Genomic DNA, 20,093 nt, shown 5'->3' on the forward strand with positions numbered 1-20,093 from the left:
GTTGTAAGTATGAATTCAATGAGCTGTGTAACATCCTCAGCAGTGTATTTGTTGTTTGGTGGGGATGATAAAGATCTGTGACATGCAGCTAATCCATCCTTGTGAGGGATATTACTATACAGGGATACTACATCCATAGTCACTAGAAGTGTATTAGATGGTAATTGCTGTATGTTGTTGATCTTGTTCAGAAAGTCAGTTGTGTCTTGCAGGAAACTAGCAGTATTCATGACTAACGGTTTTAAAATTTTTTTCTACAAAGCCTGAGATTTGTTCGGTGAGTGTATTCATACCTGTTATGATGGGTCTGCCTGGATTTCCTGGCTTGTGGACTTTGGGTAGCATGTAGAAGTCCCGATTTCTGGATGATCCGGAATCGCATTTATAAGTTCTGAATGTAGGTGGGCTGGAAGTGTTTTAATGAGACCTTTTAATTGCTTTGTAAAGTCCTGGGTCGGATCATAATCCCGTTTTTTATAGTAAATGGCATTTTCCAACTGCCTCTGGCCTTCTTGTATGTATTTGTTTGTATCCATCACAACAACTGCTCCCCCTTTGTCCGCTGGTTTGATGGTGATGGCCTGATTGTTGCACAAATCGTGTATAGCCCTTCGCTCTAGTGGTGAAAGATTGTACAGAATTTTCTTTTGCTGGGTGGATATAAGGGATGTAGCTCGCAATCTGAAGCTATCAATATAGGTGTCCAGTTTGGGGTTGCGTCCTTGTGGAGGTGTGAAGCAGCTGTTCTTTTTCTTTGTGTAGCACTCCATTGTCCTAGGATTCCTTTCATTATTGTGGAAATATTCTTTGAGCCTTAGTCTCCTGAAGAAATCCTCCATATCTGACAATACTTGTAAATGATCCAATTTGGTGGTTGGGCAGAATGTAAGGCCTTTGGAGAAGATGGTTAATTCTGGTTCGGAAAGTTTATGCTTTGACAAGTTGATGATTCCAAGTTCCTCTGTTATATCCACATTTTCAGTCGGGTCAGCATTTACACAAGGGATCCCTTGGGATTCCCGATTAGATTCCAGGTCACTGATGGTAAGAGGTATAGATGTTGGGTTGCTTTTATGTTTAGGTTGTATCCAAAAGGTCTGCTCTTGGTGCAGCTTCTTTAGTTTTTTTTGTTTCCCATTCATGGCAAGTTTTTGTGTTTGTCTTTGTAAAGTTTCCAATTCATTCTTGATTTGGTTAATGTTGGTAGGGTCCAACGATGTTAGGGTTTCAAACAAAGACTGCTTTTGTATCCGGATAGTTACCCTTTTTCCATACAGTTTGTGAATGAGGTGATTCCTTAATCTCTCACTGGTGCGCCTGCAAAGTCCTTCTGCATAAGGAGAGTTGATTGTATTTACGCAAGGATTTTTAATCCGGAGGCCTTGTGGTATGAAATTCCTCTTTTTGCATCTTGAGAGAAAGAAAATATCACTGTTGATCTGTGTTTCCTTTGTGATTAGGTTGGATAACTGCTTCTTTATGCGGCTATATGCAGTATCTTCCATTTTGCTTGAGGTGATTGTAGCCGTATTATTGCATTTGCGACAGAAACAATTGAGTACTGTCCGTGATACTTTTTTTATTTGCACTAACATACAATTTTGGAGGACAAGCTTTCGGGGTATGTCCCCTTCTTCAAGGTCTAAGCAGTACTATTACAAATCACAAAGTTTAAGCAGAATGTTAGAAGGGATTGAGAAAAATAAAAAAAAAAAAAGCTACAGATAAGATACATCAAAAGCGAGGGGGGGGGGGATACTACACTCACACAGAGGGGGTCAAACTTTAGCTAATAGATAGTCATAAAGCTGTCGGATAATGGTTGAGGAATCCCATGTCCAAGTTAAGGCCGTTATCTTTTGTGTCAAATAGAATTATCATTCTTAGTTCAAATGTTTTTCTTTCCTGGATGGATTTGAATTTTCCTTTCAGAACTAAAATATTGAGGTATTCCATATTGTGGCCTGGTTGTGTGAAATGGTGTCCTACAGGTGTGCAGAGGTCATCTTCTTTATGTTCCTTGATGGTATGTCTGTGCAAATTCATCCTTGTTTGCAACTTCTGTCCTGTTTCGCCAACATAAGATCCTTTGCTGCATTTTCTGCACTGGATAAGGTACACAACATTACTGGAGGTGCAGGATTTTTTTTCTCAATCCCTTCTAACATTCTGCTTAAACATTGTAATTTGTAATAGTACTGCTTAGACCTTGAAAAAAGGGGACATACCCCGAAAGCTTGTCCTCAAAATTGTATGTTAGCGCAAATAAAAAAAGTATCACGAACAGTACTCAATTGTTTCTGTCGCAAATGCACGAATACGGCTAAAATCACCTCAAGCGAACTTTCTTATGAAAATAGATATTTTCGTTCCCATGGGATTGCTTTCTTTGGATATATATATATATATATATACACACACATGTATATTCTTTTTATGGATTTATTTTATGCTTTCCATGTGTTTTATGTGATTTTTAATATATTCTTAGCCTGAGGATGTGTTTAGGGTTTGGAGGTGTATTAAATTATTATTAAAATGGTTATGGTTTTGTATATTTTTTTTCTGGGGGGAGCAGTTTTTTTTTTCTGAAGTCACCTATTTTTGTTTAAAAATAAATATATTTATTTATTCTATATACATGTAAATATTTTTACTATGCGGATTGTAAGATTTTTACTAAACAAAAATGTACAATATCCAGGACAAAATGGGAATTAAGTTATCAGGGAACTCAAAAGAAAAATACATCCAACCCGACCATATATCATGGAAGCAACCAAGCAACTTAGCTGTATGCACCCAACACTCTGCTTCCATAATTTTGTCCACCTCCTATTTCCAAATCAGCCAATTTAGGACAAGTGGCCTATTTCCAATATCGGGGCATCAGACTCTTGGCTGCATGTACGTGCTTATTCTTATCAGAAATAGCAAAGAAATAAAGTGGAAATTTTGATGTTTACATATACGAGGTTGGTTTTAATAAATTGCATGTCTTGGACACACAGGATATCACACTATAGTTTCAAAGCTTCACTCCACAGGGATGAGCGTTTATTTGGGATATTGAGCCCTTTAACATTAAAGGATGACATAACCATTTTGGTAATGGGAGTATGCTTTTTGTTACCTGGAGGTGTGTTATGGGAGCGTATAATCCTGGATCCTTCCAGATCCATAAAAGTAAATATTCTTGTGAATGTGTCCATTAGCATGAAATAAGACCTCGTATCAGGAGACACACAATTACCATATTAACAACTAATAACAATAAACAGAATAAACTGAAAGAAAAAACTGGTTTGAGTGTGCATAGCAGACACCATGGGGTTTATTTACTAAAGCTGGAGAGTCCAAAATCAGACTCCCTTCTGCATAGAAACCAATCAGCTTCTAACCTCAGCTTGTTCAATGAAGCTTTGGCAATGAAACCTGGAAGCTGATTGGTTTCTATGCAGAAGGGAGTCCGATTGTGGACTCTCCAGCTTTAGTAAATAAACCCCCATGAGTCGGTCAATTATTAAAAAGCAATTCTAATGTTATTATCATTATTAAAGAAGCAGAGGGATGGTTGTAGTACTGAATACTACCGATTACCACCAGGAGGCACTGTGGCAACCATCAGACTCTCAAACATACGAAAGCCTGACAACAGATCCCACTCCACAATATAAAAATCAATTGGAGTGCATTATGGAAGAAGTTCCAGTCTTTGGTATCTTAAACCCAGATGTCAGAAAGTTAATTCCCAGCTGCCCAGTTATTCTAATCTTTCATCATCAACCCAAGGTTCACAAACCTGGACTCCCCATAAAAGGAAGATCCATAGTTTCCAGTATTGGCTCACTTATGGAAAATATGGGGAATCTCATTGGTAGTTTGCTACAAGCATTATGACTAGTTTGCCTTCTTATGTTCATGAAACCAAACTTATCATCCAAAAATTGTTAAATTGTTCCATGGTCAAGCAATCTAAAATGGCTTACCTGTGATGTGCAATCTTTGCACTCATGTATACCACACATTTCAGGCCTCTGGGTCTTACAATACCATATGGAGTTATATACAGTATACAACCAAAAACTAAGATACTTTATTCTAGAGAGCATTTCTTACTGAAATAACTATTTTTTATTTGACCAGAGCTTCTATGTTCAAAAACAGGAAGCCTCCATGGGAGCTAGATTTGCACCTTCAAATGCTAATCTTTAGTAGCTGGTAAGAATCACTTTATCTACAGTGCTCACGACCCTTATAGACATCTCATTAAATAGTAGTTTTGATATATAGATGATCTTATTTTCATTGTGGATAGAAGTTTAATACTCAAACTTCCTGACTTACCTCAACACAATCTCATCAAATTTAAGATTTACTGGAGAGGAACAACTCAACAGAATCAATTACTTAAGAATATCACCTTAAATGGTTCTGTTCTACAGTAACTGCATTTAGAAAACCAACATAAAAAGACAAAAACAAAAAAAAACAAACTTTACTTCTTGCATCGAGTTTCTATCCTCAACACTTTCACCCCCTTCCTGTCCAGGCCAATTTTCAGCTTTCAGCGCTCTCACATTGTGAATGACAATTACTCAGGCATACGACACTGTATCCAAATGAAATTATCATTTTTTTCAAACAAATAGAGCTTTAATTTGGTGGTATTTAATAACCACTGAGGTTTTTATTTTTTGCTAGAAAAATTAAAAGACTGAAAATTTTGAAAAAAATGTTCTTAGTTTTTGATACTAAATTTTGTAAATAAATATACTTCATAAATTTAGGCCAAAATTCATTGTGCTACTTTTTTGGTAGACATAACCCAAATCAGTGTGTATTATTTAGTCTTTGTGAAAGTTATAGAGTCCACAGACCAGGGTATATATATTTGAAAATGTATCAATCCTGATGTACTGACTACCTATATAATTTCTTGGGACCCTAAAATGCCAGGACAGTACAAATACCCCCCAAATTAACCCTTTTTGGAAAGTAGACCGTCTGAGGTATTTAATGAGAGGCATGGGGAGTTTTTTGAAGTTGTCATTTTTTGCCAATTTTTGAAGAAAATTATTAAAGTAAACAAATTTTTTTTTTTCCCCACAAAGTTGTCATTTAACAAGTTCTTTCTTTCACACGGCATAGGCATACTTGCAATTACACCCCAAAACACATTCTGCTACTCTTCCTGAGTATGGCAATATCACATGTGTGAAATTTTTTGAGATATTTCTAATACACTGCATAGGCATACTTAAAATTACACCACAAAACACATTCTCTAACTCTTCCTGAATATGGCGATACCAAATGTGTGAGACTTTTTCACAGTCTGGCCACATAGCCGGGCTCCACATCCAATAAGCACCTGTTAGCGTTCTAAGGGCAAAAATTACACATCTAATTTCTTGACTACCTATTGCCGTTTTGGAGGTCCTGGAGCATCAGGACAATGGAATTATCCACAAAATGACCCCATTTTGGAAAACAAACACCCCAAGGTATGTTTTAAGAGGCATGGGGAGTCTTCTGAAGACTTCTTTTTTTGCCAAAAGTTTTTGGAATATGTAAAAAGAAAATGAAAAATTTTTTTTTTCTACGCAAAGTTGTCAATCTAGAAGATATTTCTAATACACAGCATAGGCATACTTAAAATTACACCCCAAAACACATTCTCTAACTCTTCCTGAGTATAACGGTACCACAAATGCAAGACTTTTTAACAACCTAGCCAAACAGAGGGGCCCCACATCCAATAAGCACCATTAGGCATACTAAGGGCAAAAATTATGCATCTAATTTATTGACTACCTATTACAATTTTGGAGTTCCTGGAGCAGCAAAGTCTTCTAAAGACTTAATTTTTTTACACAAATTTTTAGAAAATGTGGAAAAAATTGAGTTTTTTTTTTTTTAATGCAATGTTACCAATAATAAGATATTTCTAACACAATGCATAGCCATTCTTAGAATAACACATCAAAACACATTCTGCTACTTTTCCTGAGTATGGGGATACCACATGTGTAAGACATTTTCAGTGTTTGGACTTATTACTGTTCATTGCAACCTGTGTATCACAAAAATCAGCAAACATTAAAACATTATATATCAATAAAGCATAGTGTAGCTTCACCTACAGCCTGTTCCTAAAAGCTTAACCTACTAGTGCGTGGCTGCCCACATAGCGCTATGTTCATTCACCAAGAAGTTGAACAAAAGATAAACCAAAGAGTACCTGTGGTTTCAGTGCAGAGGATGGGTGGCACCAGTGTCTCGCAGGAAGGTAGCCAGTGGGATGTGCAGATGGGTCAGTACCGGTGTTATGTATAGACGTGGTAAGCAAACAGGCAAAGCAATGGTCCGGGAAGAAGACAGGAATATGGTCCATAAAAAGGCCACTGTCAATACAGACAGCAAGCAGAGACGTGGTAAAAGGATTGGCCCAGGCAGAAACATTAAGCTTAGGGCCTTGGTTAGGTAAGACTGGACAAAGGGGTTGAAGCTTCGTCCCACCCAAATCCCTTAGAAACCTCTGGTCTCCAGACCCTGATCCGGGAATTACAAAACCCAAAGAAAACAAAAAAGTTTTCACTACTCTGGATCCCCTGTGTTGTCTTGAATCCCACTACTAAAGTGGGAGGGCAAAAGATCAGTCCAGGAGGCAGGCAGAAAAAATGGTCGATTAACAGGCCGAGGTCAGTTCAGGCAGCAGGCAGAGGCATGGTCGATTAACAGGCCGAGGTCAGTTCAGGCAGCAGGCAGAGGCATGGTCAATTAACAGGCTGAGGTCAGTTCAGGCAGCAGGGAGAAGCATGGTCGATTAACAGGCCGAGATCAGTTCAGATGGAAGGCAGGAAAATGAATTCAGGCAACAGGCAGAAACGTGGCAGGGAAATAGCAGAGAGGACAAAGAGATATATCTTCACCGTACTTCACTAATAACGTAGTGCGGTATGGTAGATACGGAAGCACTCTGCTATACAGAGACCAGGCTTTGAGGGCACTGGGGACAGTAGTATCGGGTGTCAGATCGAATTCTATTTTTGGAGCATACCCGACATCTTTTGAGGATAGCGGTCTGTTTCGGTAGGGGGGCCATATCGGGGAAATGTCTTTCATGCAATCGGCTCACTGCATCAGACCGAATTTGTTCAGGTACGGGTCTTCCTTGATAGATGAGGGATGTGAATCTCTTCCTGATATTGTAAGAAGGTGACAGGTCTTTGTGTGGACTTGTGGAAAACGATGTAGGAATTGTACAGTGCCATATGGAAAAGGTAGAAGGATACTTTTTTATACCAGTGGATTGATCTTCTGTTGGGTATGTAGGGCTGTAACATTTGATCATTTAAATCCACTCCCCCCATGAACAGGTTGTATTCGTGTATGCATTGGGGTTTTCAGATGGGACCGCGACTTCCTTAAATTTCCAATGAGCTGCTGTTATGGATAGATGAAAAAACATACACATCCCGTTTGTCTCGCCACTTAAGGGCCAGGATCTCTTCATTTCTCAAGCTAGCTGACTCCCCCGTTTAGCCTGGTGGCAACCAATTGTTCTGGAAAGCCCTTCCGATTGGGTTGAACTGTACCACAGGCTACAGTGTTCTTGAAATAAAGGTGGCGGAAAAGGGGCTTGTGTAGAAATTGTCCACGTAAAGGTGGTACCCCTGATTGATGAGGGGGTATACCAGGTCCCAGACAACATTTCCGCTACTCCCCATATAGGCTTGGCATTCAGGGGGCTCTAGCTGACTGTCCTTTCCTTCGTAGATACGGAACTTGTGAACATACCCTGTGGCCCTTTCGCAGGGTTTGTTCATCTTCACCCCGTATTTGGCCCGTTTGCTTGGAATGTACGGTTTTATGATCAGCCTCCCAGTGAAATGGATTAGGGATTCATCGACACAGATTTTTTTTTAGGACACTATATTTCAGAAAATTTTTGGTTGAAATAATTGATCAGTGGCCGAATTTTATAAAGTTTGTCATACTCGGGGTGATCTCTGGGGGGGGAGGAACAGGGAATTATCGCTGAAATGTAGAAAGTGCATAACGGTTTTATAGTGGGTCTTGGACATAGTGGCAGAAAAGAGCGCCATGTGTTGAATGGGATTTGTCGACCAATAAGCATGCAGTTTATTTTTTGTTAGGCCATTCTTTAACTGTGAGGCATTTCCACTCAAATGTTCGAGCATAAAAGGAGTTGGGATTTTGGGTGATAAATTGTTGGGCAAAAATATTGCATTGGTACACAACTGAATTCAAAAAATCTTCTGTGAAAAATAAATGGAAAAAATCAATGGCTGTAAAAATTTGGGTTTCTGCCTGAATGCCTGGTTGGGCTATGAATAGGGGAATTATAGGTGCTCCTGATCCTGAAGGTAGCCACACAGAGTTTAAAAGAGCATCTGGGACAGCAGTATGGGCCCTAATCCTTGGTGGCTGACGTAACACCCGAGTACTAGAACGTGCACTTACAGTGCTGGTACTAGCCATGTCAGAGGAAGGTATTGAGCTGCTGGTGGTTGCTTGCTGCTCCTTGGAGTTCCTCATTCTTTTTGTTGAAACACCTTCTTCTGATTCAAAGAGTGAACCACTGCGGTGTACTGGTTCATATACAGAATCTGAGTCTGACAGTGAGAGTTATCCGTCACTCTCATCTGTCATACTCAGAATTTGAAATACCTCCTCGCTTGTGTATGATCTTTTGGCCATATTTTTGACATTGATCAGGACCCACTGGTATGGCAGTGATCAGGATGATGGTGTTGCAGTGAGGGACAGATATCTGGCTGCAGCTGGTTCACACTAGTCACTGTTGGGCAAAGATTATTATTATATATTATTATTATACCTATATTATCTATGCCTTTAAGATGGCGGCGGGAGCAGACATGTGTTAGGAGCTCCTGCGCTCCTAGCCCCAATCCGCTGCCATCCGGCCCGCAGCGGACCCCAGCGGGGCCCCTAAGACACTCCCGGCCCAGCCCGACCACCAGGGTAAGCTTCTGGACCTTTTCCCGGAGCTCCGGGAATCGCGGCCTACCCGCGCACCTGAAGCCGGGGCCTCGATTTTTGCCGCGACCGGACCGCATCGCCGGACATCCGCCCGGACCGTCTCCGCTCTGATCACCAGGTACCACCGACCTGCCTGCCTGCCCAGGGCCCTCCCCATCAGCCCTGGGTCCTCATTGACTACCCTGGACCACCAGGAACAGCAAGCAAGGACCACCAAGCTGACAGCAGCCCAGGACCACCCCAGGATACCTGCACGGCAGCACCACCAGAACGGGTAAGCTGCCACCACCGATCCCCACAGACCTGCCAGCCTTCGCAGGGCCCTCCCCACTAGCCCTGTGTCCATCCCTGACCACCAGGAATCAGCTCAGGCCCACTGATCGCTGCTCCGCTGCCCAACCCATACATCGGTTCTGGGCCCACCCCTGTACACCCTGCACCCAGCTACCGGGCACCCAGCTACCGCCCCTGGACACCCACCACTCAGCTACCGGGCACCCAGCTACCACCCAGCTACCGGGCACCCAGCTACCACCCCTGGACACCCAGCTACCGGGCACCCAGCTACCACCCCTGGACACCCAGCTACCACCCCTGGACACCCAGCACCCAGCTACCGGGCACCCAGCTACCACCTCTGGACACCCAACACCCGGACCACCCAGCGAATCAAGACGTCGCCCAGCGAATCTCCCGGACCACCCAGCGAATCTCCAGCCACCAACATCACCAGACGCTGTGCCTACCAACACCCCCAGACATCGCACCCTACGACCCCTCCACTCGCCGGACCCACTAATGACCCCTCGGACGCCAGCATACTGCACTCACAGATTGCAGCTACAGAAGGACTCTAGTGGACTCCTCCACGGTGATACAGACTCTCCACATCACCTCGCCCTGACCCATATCCCTTCACCTCCCCCGACCCGAACAGCACTGCACTCACCCCAGCATGCCACCTGCACTTCTCCTCCTCGTCTTCCTCTCCTCCATCCCAAAAATCTCCTCCCTCTACCCGCCCACCCCCCCAAAACAGCTCTACATTGCCCCTTCACTTCTGCCCTCTCCCCACTACGGCACTCACCACCTCCTCCTGGTACTCCACTCCCCGGTCGACCCACGTGCCACCACTACCAGACCCACACGCTCCTACACCTCCCATTCCCATGCCACCCTCCTCACCCTTCTCCTTCTCCTATCCGCCGGGGACATCTCCCCGAACCCTGGCCCCTCACCACCTCTCCCCCCCTCCAGGGACCCCCCTGCCCCCGCCAGCCGCCGCAACCCCCTCAACCTCATACCTGTGCACCTCCTCCCCGCATCCATCCCCCCTCTCTCGGTTGCACTTCTGAACGCCCGTTCGGTTTGCAACAAACTAACTGCCATCCATGACCTCTTTATCTCCCGCTCCCTCAACCTCCTAGCCATCACCGAAACCTGGGTACAGGCCACTGACACTACCTCCCCTGCGGCACTCTCCCATGGAGGTCTCATCTGGTCCCATTCACCTAGATTGGGCGGTCACAAAGGTGGTGGTGTCGGCCTGCTCCTATCACCGCTGAGCACCTTCCAGGTCCTCCCTAACCCCCCCTCCCTAACCTTCTCCTCCTTCGAGGCTCACTGCATCCGGCTCTTCTCACCCACCCCCCTAAGGATCGCAGTGATCTACAGGCCCCCCGGATCCATAGCCTGCTTCCTGGATGACTTCGCCGCCTGGCTTCCCTTCTTCCTCTCCTCTGAGCTACCGACCATCATCCTCGGGGACTTCAACATCCCCATCAATGACAACACCCCAGCTACCTCCCAACTCCTCCACCTAACCTCCTCCTTCACACTCACACAATACACTCAATCCTCCACCCACATCAATGGGAACACCCTGGACCTCGTCTTCTCCCACCTCTGTACCCTTAACCACTTCACTAACACCCCCTTCCCTCTCTCCGACCACCACCTCCTCACGTTCTCCACCTCCCCTTCCCCTAACTCCCCCCCCCCAGTGCGCCAAACCATCACCAGCCGCAACCTCCGCAACCTGCACCCAGCCCCCCTCCACTCGGCTGCCGACCGCTTACACGACAGCATCCTTCCACTGTCATGTCCTGACCTAGCCACTAACACGTACAACGACTCACTATCAGCTACCCTAGACTCTCTGGCACCCCTAACCACATGCAACATCAAACCCAGACCGCTCCAACCATGGCAGAACGACCACACTAAATGCCTCAAACGTCGCAGCCGTGCGCTGGAGAGACTATGGCGCAAAACCAGGTCCCCTCATGCATTCTCCCTCTACAAATCTGCCTTCCTCACCTACACCTCCTCCCTCCACGCCGCCAAGCAGGCCTACTTTGTTAACCTGATTAACACCCTCTCCTCCTGCCCTCGCCGACTCTTCTCCACCTTCAACTCCCTGCTCTCTCCCCCCCCTCCTCCACTTAGTACCTCACTCACCGCCCACGAAATTGCCACTCATCTCCACAACAAGATTGACGCAATCCGCAAGGACATAGTCAACTTGCAATCTACCTCCCCATCTAGCCTCCCCCCTTCCATCACCCCCTCATCTCTCCCCTCCTCTGACCTCGCAACGGCACTGCCCCCCACCACACCCAAGGCCCTGCCTACCGTAACCCCCCCATCACTGCACTCCTTCAGCCCTACTACCACTGAGGAAGTCAGCAGAGTCTTCTCAGAAGCCCGCCTCACTACCTGCCCCCTGGACCCTATCCCCTCTCAACTCCTCCGGTCACCCCCCTCTTCCCTCATCCGCTCCCTTACCCACATCTTTAATCTCTCCCTCTCTACTGGCGTCTTCCCCTCCCCCCTAAAACATGCGCACATCACCCCCATACTCAAAAAGCCCTCCCTGGACCCCACTGACCTCAACAACCTCAGACCAATTTCCCTGCTGCCACTCACTTCCAAGCTCCTTGAGCGCTTGGTCTTCGATCGCCTAAGCACCCACCTGACTGACAGCAACCTCCTTGACCCACTACAGTCCGGCTTCCGTCCCCTACACTCCACCGAAACTGCCCTCCTCAAAATCACCAACGATCTACTAACCGCCAAAGCCAAAGGCGACTACTCTGTCCTCCTCCTCCTAGACCTCTCCGCGGCCTTTGACACAGTCGACCACCCCCTCCTCCTTAATAAACTACTCTCCCTTGGCATCAGACACACCGCTCTCTCCTGGTTCTCGTCCTATCTATCCCAACGCTCCTTCAGCGTTTCCTACAACGGTGCCACCTCCTCCTCACTCCCCCTCTCTGTTGGGGTCCCCCAGGGCTCTGTCCTTGGACCCCTTCTCTTCTCCATCTACACCTCCTCCCTTGGCAAACTCATACACTCCCACGGCTTCAATTACCACCTCTATGCCGATGATACTCAAATCTACCTATCCACCCCTCACCTCACCCCCACATTCTCCGCCCGCATCACTCACCTCCTAAACGACATCTCTGACTGGATGTCGCTCCATTTCCTCAAACTCAACCTCTCCAAAACCGAGCTTCTCATCTTCCCCCCAGCCCGCGCCCCCCCCCCCATCCTTTCCATCACTACCAACAACACCACCATCAATCCCGCCCAGCAAGCCAGGGTCCTTGGCGTCATTCTGGACTCAAACCTTTCCTTTCAACCTCATATCAAATCTCTCACAAACACATGCAGACTCCACCTCCGCAATATCGCCAAGATACGCTCCTTCCTTACCCCAGACACCACTAAACTACTAGTACACTCCCTGATTATCTCACGCCTGGACTACTGCAACTCCCTCCTCACCGGCCTACCCCAGTGCAGGCTCTCCCCGCTTCAGACCATCCTGAACTCAGCGGCCAGACTCATCCACCTCACCAGCCGCTCCACCTCTGCCACCCCCCTCTGCCTCTCCCTCCACTGGCTCCCCATTGCCCAACGCATTAAATTTAAATTGCTCACCCTGACCTATAAGGCCATTCACAACACTGCTCCTAACTACCTCACCGACCTGATTCCCAGGTACCACACTACCCGTACCCTTCGCTCTTCACAGGACCTCCTTCTATCTTGCTCCCTGGTCTCCTCCTCCCACGCACGACTGCAAGACTTCTCCAGGTCCTCCCCCATCCTCTGGAACTCACTACCCCAATCCATCAGACTGTCACCTTCCCTCCTCACCTTCAGGCGCTCCCTGAAAACCCACCTCTTCAGGGAAGCCTACCCCACCCTCACCTAACAGCCGCTGCCCTTCCCTCCTCCTACCACTCCATCCCCCACAGCCGTTTCCTCCTGTGCCTCTACCCCCTCCCTCCTAGATTGTACGCTCGAAAGAGTAGGGCCCTCTAACCCCTCGTGTGCTGTTTGATGTTACTGTTCTGTTTCATGTATTGTCCCCCCTCTATTGTACAGCGCTGAGCAAACCCTTTGGCGCTATATAAACTCGATAAATAAATAAATAAATAAATTATACAGTATTTATAAAGCGCCAATAGTTCGCTCAGCACTGTACATTACAGAGGGGAACAGAACATGTGACAGAACAATACCAATACAATGCAAAACATGAGGGGATCGAGGGCCCTGCTCTTTCGAGCTTACAATCATCAGAGATACAGTGATCTGGCAGGCAATGTTTTGTGAGTGTGTGTAAACTGTGTGCAAAGGCTGAAAATTACTCAGTTAGTTGTACTGGATCTCTCTCCTCACAGACGATGGTGGTGAACAGGATCCACTGGTGTGGTGGTGATCAGGGACACTGTATGAACAGGGACACTGTAAGGTGATCAGGGACACTGATTGGGCCACTGTATGGCGATCAGGGACACTGCTGGACCACTTGTGCGGCAATCAGGGCCACTGCTGGGCCACTGCGGTGATCAGGGACACTGCTGGGCCACTTGTGCGGCGATCAGGGACACTGCTGGGCCACTGCGGTGATCAGGGACACTGCTGGACCACTTGTGCGGCGATCAGGGCCACTGCTGGGCCACTGCGGTGATCAGGGACACTGCTGGGCCACTTGTGTGGCGATCAGGGACACTGGGGCAATCAGGGACACTGCGGTGATAAGGGATACTGCTGGACCACTTGTGCGGCAATCAGGGCCACTGCGGCGATCAGGGACACTGCTGGACCACTTGTGCAGCGATCAGGTACACTGCTTGGCCACTGCGGTGATCAGGGACACTGCTGCGCCACTGCGGTGATCAGGGACACTGCTGCGCCACTGCGGTGATCAGGGACACTGCTGCGCCACTGCGGCGATCAGAGACACTGCTGGGACACTGCTGGACCACTTGCGTGGCGATCAGGGACACTGTGGTGATCAGGGACACTGCAGGGCCACTTGTGCAGCGATCAGGGCCACTGCTGGGCCACTTGTGCAGCGATCGGGGCCACTGTGGCAATCAGGCACACTGCTGGGCCACTTGTGCAGCGATCAGGGACACTCCTGGGACACTTGTGCAGCGATTGGGGCCACTGCGGCAATCAAGGACACTGCTGGGCCACTTGTGCAACGATCAGGGACACTGCTGGGACACTTGTGGGGCAATCAGGGCCACTTGTGGGGTGATCAGGTGTCACTGAGGTGGAGGGCAGTTTGTTCCCTACTACCTCTTCTTATTTGCGCCTTCTCCTCTCACAGACAACTCCGTGTGAGGAGGCGGCGGTGGCGGAAGCCGCACCATGCGACTTTTGTTTACACTTAACACTGTGTCCTTATTGGACAAAGCTGATCACATGGCATAGGACCGATTTCATTGGTCTTATACCATGTCACGTGATCCGCCATGTCCGTCGGACTTGGCGATCATCAGGGTCGCGGGTGCGCGCTCTAGGAGCCGCGCACAAGCCTCAGATGCAGGGTGCTGTTCAGAAATGGCAACCCACTCCTGGAGGTGTCCCATCCCGCCGATCATAAACAGCGGCCAGACGGGAAGTGGTTGACCTGTTTAAAAACAAAACTGCTCTTTGCCTGTGCATTTTGAAACTGAAGCCAATATTATGGAATAATGTTCCACGAACATGGTTATAATAGACACGTTTTTTTAAACATGCATCCTCTCTGTTAGCAATACACCCAGAGAAAACCTGTTGAATGAGAGCAGGACTGCAATGTAGAATAACATCGCAACTACATCTCTGGTCTTCTCAACACAATACAGCAATCAGTTCCAGAGCATAAAACGTATAAATCGCTCAATACTTAATTTTATGGTGACTAAAAATAAAAATATTTTATCCAAAAGGAGTGGAATTTATAGCCAAAAAAGCAAGAACTATAGACAATATAGTCTCTCTGAGTATGCTTTCTTCCAAAATGGCCCGTATTGGCTTGGTTACATACCAGTGTTTTTTCTCAAGTGCAATGTTACCCACTGCTCCAGCTGTCACTATCCTGGGTAACCCCATACCATCACTTCTTCAAACAAGCAACACCTAATCAACATCAAACATCAAACAACTAGTTAAAGTGTTACTAAACCCAGGACCCTGCATTCACTATACCTGGTCTCCCATGGGTACACAGAACATAGAAATGCAATTATTTTAGTAAACATAAACTGCTAAAATACCTTTTCTCATCAGCAGTATAGAGCAGTCTTGTTACTACTATAAAAGTGTTCATCAGAGCACTGGTTAAAGCTTGTAGGAGGAGTTTTCTCTAGGAGGATGCAGAATCTTTGACCTCTGTCTGGGCAGCACAGATTGGCCCTGTGCTGATCACATGCACTCTCCCAAGGGGAAAAAAACAACCTCTCTAGCAATACACATAAAACTGAGCATGTGCAGTGTCTACACATGATATGTCTTATCAGGAGATAAGAGGGAGACACTGGAAGAATGGGAGGATCAGAGAACTCAGGATCAAACAGCCTTTTTAAACAATGTGGAGGATTAACACCTTAAGTTGCACAGTGAGTATATACTGCATATACAGGCTGATTTTGCTGTTGTGGGTTTAGTAAAATTAACTGCCAAACTAGATTTGTCATATATGTAAGCACTAGTATGAAGTGTAACATCCGATATGTCAGTCAAATGACAAGATGCCCGTGTGACAGAGTACGGGACCAAAAAAAAAAAACACACAGATTTCACTTGCATATGCTATTTTTGGCTTGTGTATGCCTTTTACAGAGATGTGCATATTTCTAAAGCAGGTCATTGCAAGGGCACAAAAAACACTTGTTTTCTATGTGCAGTGTTCACACCATCACACGTGTCATGTGAGTTTTCTTTCACTGCAAGGGCAAAAAAAAAAAGTTTTCTGTGCGTCTTGTTCACATTAATTACAATGTTGTTGTGAGTTTTTTTCTGCTCAAAAACAAAATACATCATGCAGAGTTCGGCGCAGAAAAAAAATACACACCATACCAGTGTTGTGGTGTGAACAAGGAACACGCAGTACAATTGTTTTCTTTGTGCCCTTACATAAACAGCTGCGGAAAGACTCAAGTCTCTGCACATGGTGTGAACAAGGCCTTAAAGTAAGACTAAATCCAAATATTTTTTGATAGAATATAGGATAACAATCTGTCATGTTTTTATAAAATGTCTGTCTCTGCTAGAGATTATTATTACTACTACAGATACCTCTATAGCGCTGTCAATTTACACACATATATTTTTACATACATATATTGTACATTCACCCTCTCTATCTGTCCCTGTGACCACTGTCACCAGGACAGATGTAGATAGGAAATAAAAATGTAGGGTTTTCACCAGAGCAGCAAGTAAGGAGAAATCAATCTGCTGCCAGTCATCTAAAAAGGTGATTCCCTTGTGCTTCCTGTTATATCCGCAGGACAAAAATTTAAGAATTTAAGCTTTAAATAAAAAATAAAGTTTAAACTTTAGATATACTTTAATTAGTCAAGAAATGGTGCTAAAATTATATTTATTTTGAAAACGTATAAAAGAAAAAAATGACAAAAAAAAAACCCATTTAATTTTTTTTTTTTTTACTTTACATGATGTTTACCTTAACATCCTGCCAGTATGGACCTCCACGGGTGTAGAGGAAATAATGATATAAATCATCCCACTGGAGTGAAAAATAGGTTTCAGATTGTATATTCACCATCCAAGGCCGTCCATCTCCTCGAATTCTCAGGTGCAGTGTATTAAAGTTGGACCAGTCATAGTCCAGTTTACGTCCAAATGCTCCCTGTAATAAATAAGGCAAAATATCCAATGACCATTATAAAGGGATCTAAAATTGTTTTACCTACATAAATCTGGGCAATTTTTTTTACCTGGGGGGAGAGGGAATTGCTTTACACTGCTTGATTCTCATCACCTATGGCAACAGAATGAATCCTATCTTACTCTCTAAACTTATTCTTGTACACAGGTACAAATAAATGAGCAGAGCAGGGAGAGTAAAACAAAAAGCACTGAAACAATGTGTAAAAATATAAACTTAATATAAAAACAGGTGAAAAATATTGAATTATATTAAACACATCTAAGAAGCAACCATACACTGTGTGCATAATTATTAGGCAAGTTGTATTTTTGATGATTTCATTATTGAACTACAGTGCTCTCTGTCAATCCAAAATGTTAATAAACCTCAAACCTGAATATTTAATTAAGTAAAAGTGAGGTTTAGGCTTTCTTAGGCAAATATATAAGTGTGCATAATTATTGGGCAACTATTAGTGTGCAGAATTATTATGATACTAAATGAAAAACCAACTCTTTCCCATCTTACTTGTTTATTATTGTTGCTTTAACAGAAGAAAATGAACTCAAAACTTACAAATAAACATTTCTGATATTTCAAAAACAAAAACAAATCAGTGAACAATATAGCCATCCTCCTTTTCAATAGCAGTCATAAGCCTTCCATTCAAGGAGTTTGTCAGTTTCTTCGCCTGTCGAGATCAGCGCTTTGTGCATCAGCAACCACAGCCTCCTAGCCATTGTTTTGCCACACCATCAATCTCTCATTTTAGAAGGGCACACAAGTTCTCAATAGGGTTTAAGTCAGGTGAGGAAGGGGGCCATGTTATTCTTTCATCTTTAACTGCTTCCCACTGCACATAAATGGCCCGGGAGGAGCTTCGCTGTTCTGAGTGGATGTTCAGGAATGTCCTTCAGAACATACAAGCGTGGCCACATCTGTCACCGTGCCCGTGATCCACATCTGTCACCGCCCCAGGGATCCACATCCGTCATGGTGTACCAGTGGTGACCCACATTTGTACCAGTGATCCACATCTGTCACGGTGTACCAGTGCAAAATTCCCATCTGAACCAGTGATAATCCACTTCTGTACCAGTGATCAACATCTGTCACGGCCTACCAAGGTCAAATCCACATCTGTCACAGTTTACCAGTGCTAAATATCTGTCACAGTTTACCAGTGTCAAATCAACATCTGTACCAGTGAACATCAAAATGTCTAAAAAATTATATACCAGCAAGGAGGCTTTCCAGATACTGAGTATGATAGACAAGTGTAGCGGGAACTCTCTTGGTCAGACTCAGATTCTGAGTATGAGCCATTTGAAGGCAGTGGGTCAGCAATGGATTCTGAAGAGAGAGTCCAAACAAAGAAATTCAGGAGATCTTACGAGGAGCAGGCATCCACCAGTAGCGCAGTGGCGAGTACAAGCAATGCAGCACCAAGGGTAATTCCATTGTCCAGGTGCTCCAGGCCATTCAAAATTTTGATAGGCAGTCAGGAAATGAGATGCGTAATTTAAGTCCTACTTGGATGTTGGGCCTCTGTATGTGGCCAGGATCTGGAAAAGTCCTACACATAGTATCCCCATACTCAGGAGGAGTAGCAGAATGTATCTGGGGTGTACAAGCTTCATAAAAAGGCATCCTAGGAGATGTGAAGAGAGACACTCACACAACACACACACATACATACAGTTGTGTTCAAAATAATAGCAGTCAGACATCACTAACCTGATCAATCACTGTTTTTGGTAGAAATCATATTTCTACATGGCAAATAGTTTACTAGCAGGTGTAATAGAGTAATAGAAATCCAACAGACCCAACAGTCATGAATCACTAATTGAAAGGGCATGTTCAAAATAATAGCAGTGTGGAGTTCTATTAGTGAGGTCATTTATTCTTTAATAAACAGGTGGCAATTATTGCCCTTATTTAAGGAAGGAAGGCAGCAAATGTTGTACATGCTGGTTACAGTGCATTTCTCTCTGAAATTCTGAGGAAAATGGGTCGTTCCAGACATTGTTCAGAAGAACAGCGTACCTTGATTAAAAGGTTGATTAGAGAGGGGAAAACATATAAAGAAGTGCAGAAAATGATAGGCTGCTCAGCTAAAATGATAACAAATGCTTTAAAATGGCAACCAAAACCTGAAAGACGTGGAAAGAAGCGAAAAACTACCATTTGAATGGATAGAAGAATAGCCAAAATGGCAAGGACTCAGCCAACAATCAGCTCCAGGAAGATCAAAGAAGGTCTAAAGTTACCTGTGAGTACTGTTACAATTAGAAGACGCCTATGTGAAGCCAAGCTATCTGCAAGAAGCCCCCGCAAAGTCCCACTGTTGAAAAAAAAGACATGTGCTGAAGAGGTTACAATTTGCCAAAGAGCACACTGACTGGCCTAAAGAGAAATGGCGCAACATTTTGTGGACTGATGAAACTAAGATCGTTCTTTTTGGGTCTAGTGGCCGGAGACAGTTTGTCAGACGACCCCCAAATACTGAATTCAAGCCACAGTACACTGTGAAGACAGTGAAGCATGGTTGCGCAAGCATCACGATATGGGGATGTTTCTCATACTATGGTGTTGGGCCTATTAATCGCATACCAGGGATCATGGATCAGTTTGAATACATCAGAATACTTGAAGAGGTCATGCTGCCTTATGCTGAAGAGGAAATGCCCTTGAAATGGGTGTTCCAACAAGACAACGACCCCAAACACACCAGTAAACGTGCAACATCTTGGTTCCAGACCAACAAGATTGACGTTATTGAGTGGCCAGCCCAATTCCCGGATCTTAATCCAATAGAAAACTTGTGGGGTGACATCAAAAATGCAGTTTCTGAGGCAAAATTGTCAGGGCAGGA

At 45.0% G+C, this 20,093-nt stretch overlaps 1 protein-coding gene across 4 annotated transcripts in view; it reads right to left on the minus strand.

Moving 5' to 3' along the window:
• NDUFAF1 (NADH:ubiquinone oxidoreductase complex assembly factor 1) overlaps positions 1-20,093 on the minus strand; it is a 201,388-nt gene that overhangs the window by 44,924 nt on the left and 136,371 nt on the right. For all 4 annotated transcript variants that reach the window (XR_016307441.1, XM_089657834.1, XM_089657832.1 and 1 more), the window contains one exon: positions 17,009-17,194. Coding sequence is in view for 3 of the 4 variants with exons in the window: in XM_089657834.1 (XP_089513960.1) it covers positions 17,009-17,194 (186 nt within the window). In the remaining variant the exon portion in view is untranslated. The remainder of the gene's footprint in view (positions 1-17,008; positions 17,195-20,093) is intronic.

This window comes from Staurois parvus, unplaced genomic scaffold (assembly GCF_062004578.1).
Source record: "Staurois parvus isolate SC_StPar_1 unplaced genomic scaffold, SC_StPar_1.0 ptg001032l, whole genome shotgun sequence".
In the NCBI taxonomy this organism is placed as follows: Eukaryota; Metazoa; Chordata; class Amphibia; order Anura; family Ranidae; genus Staurois; species Staurois parvus.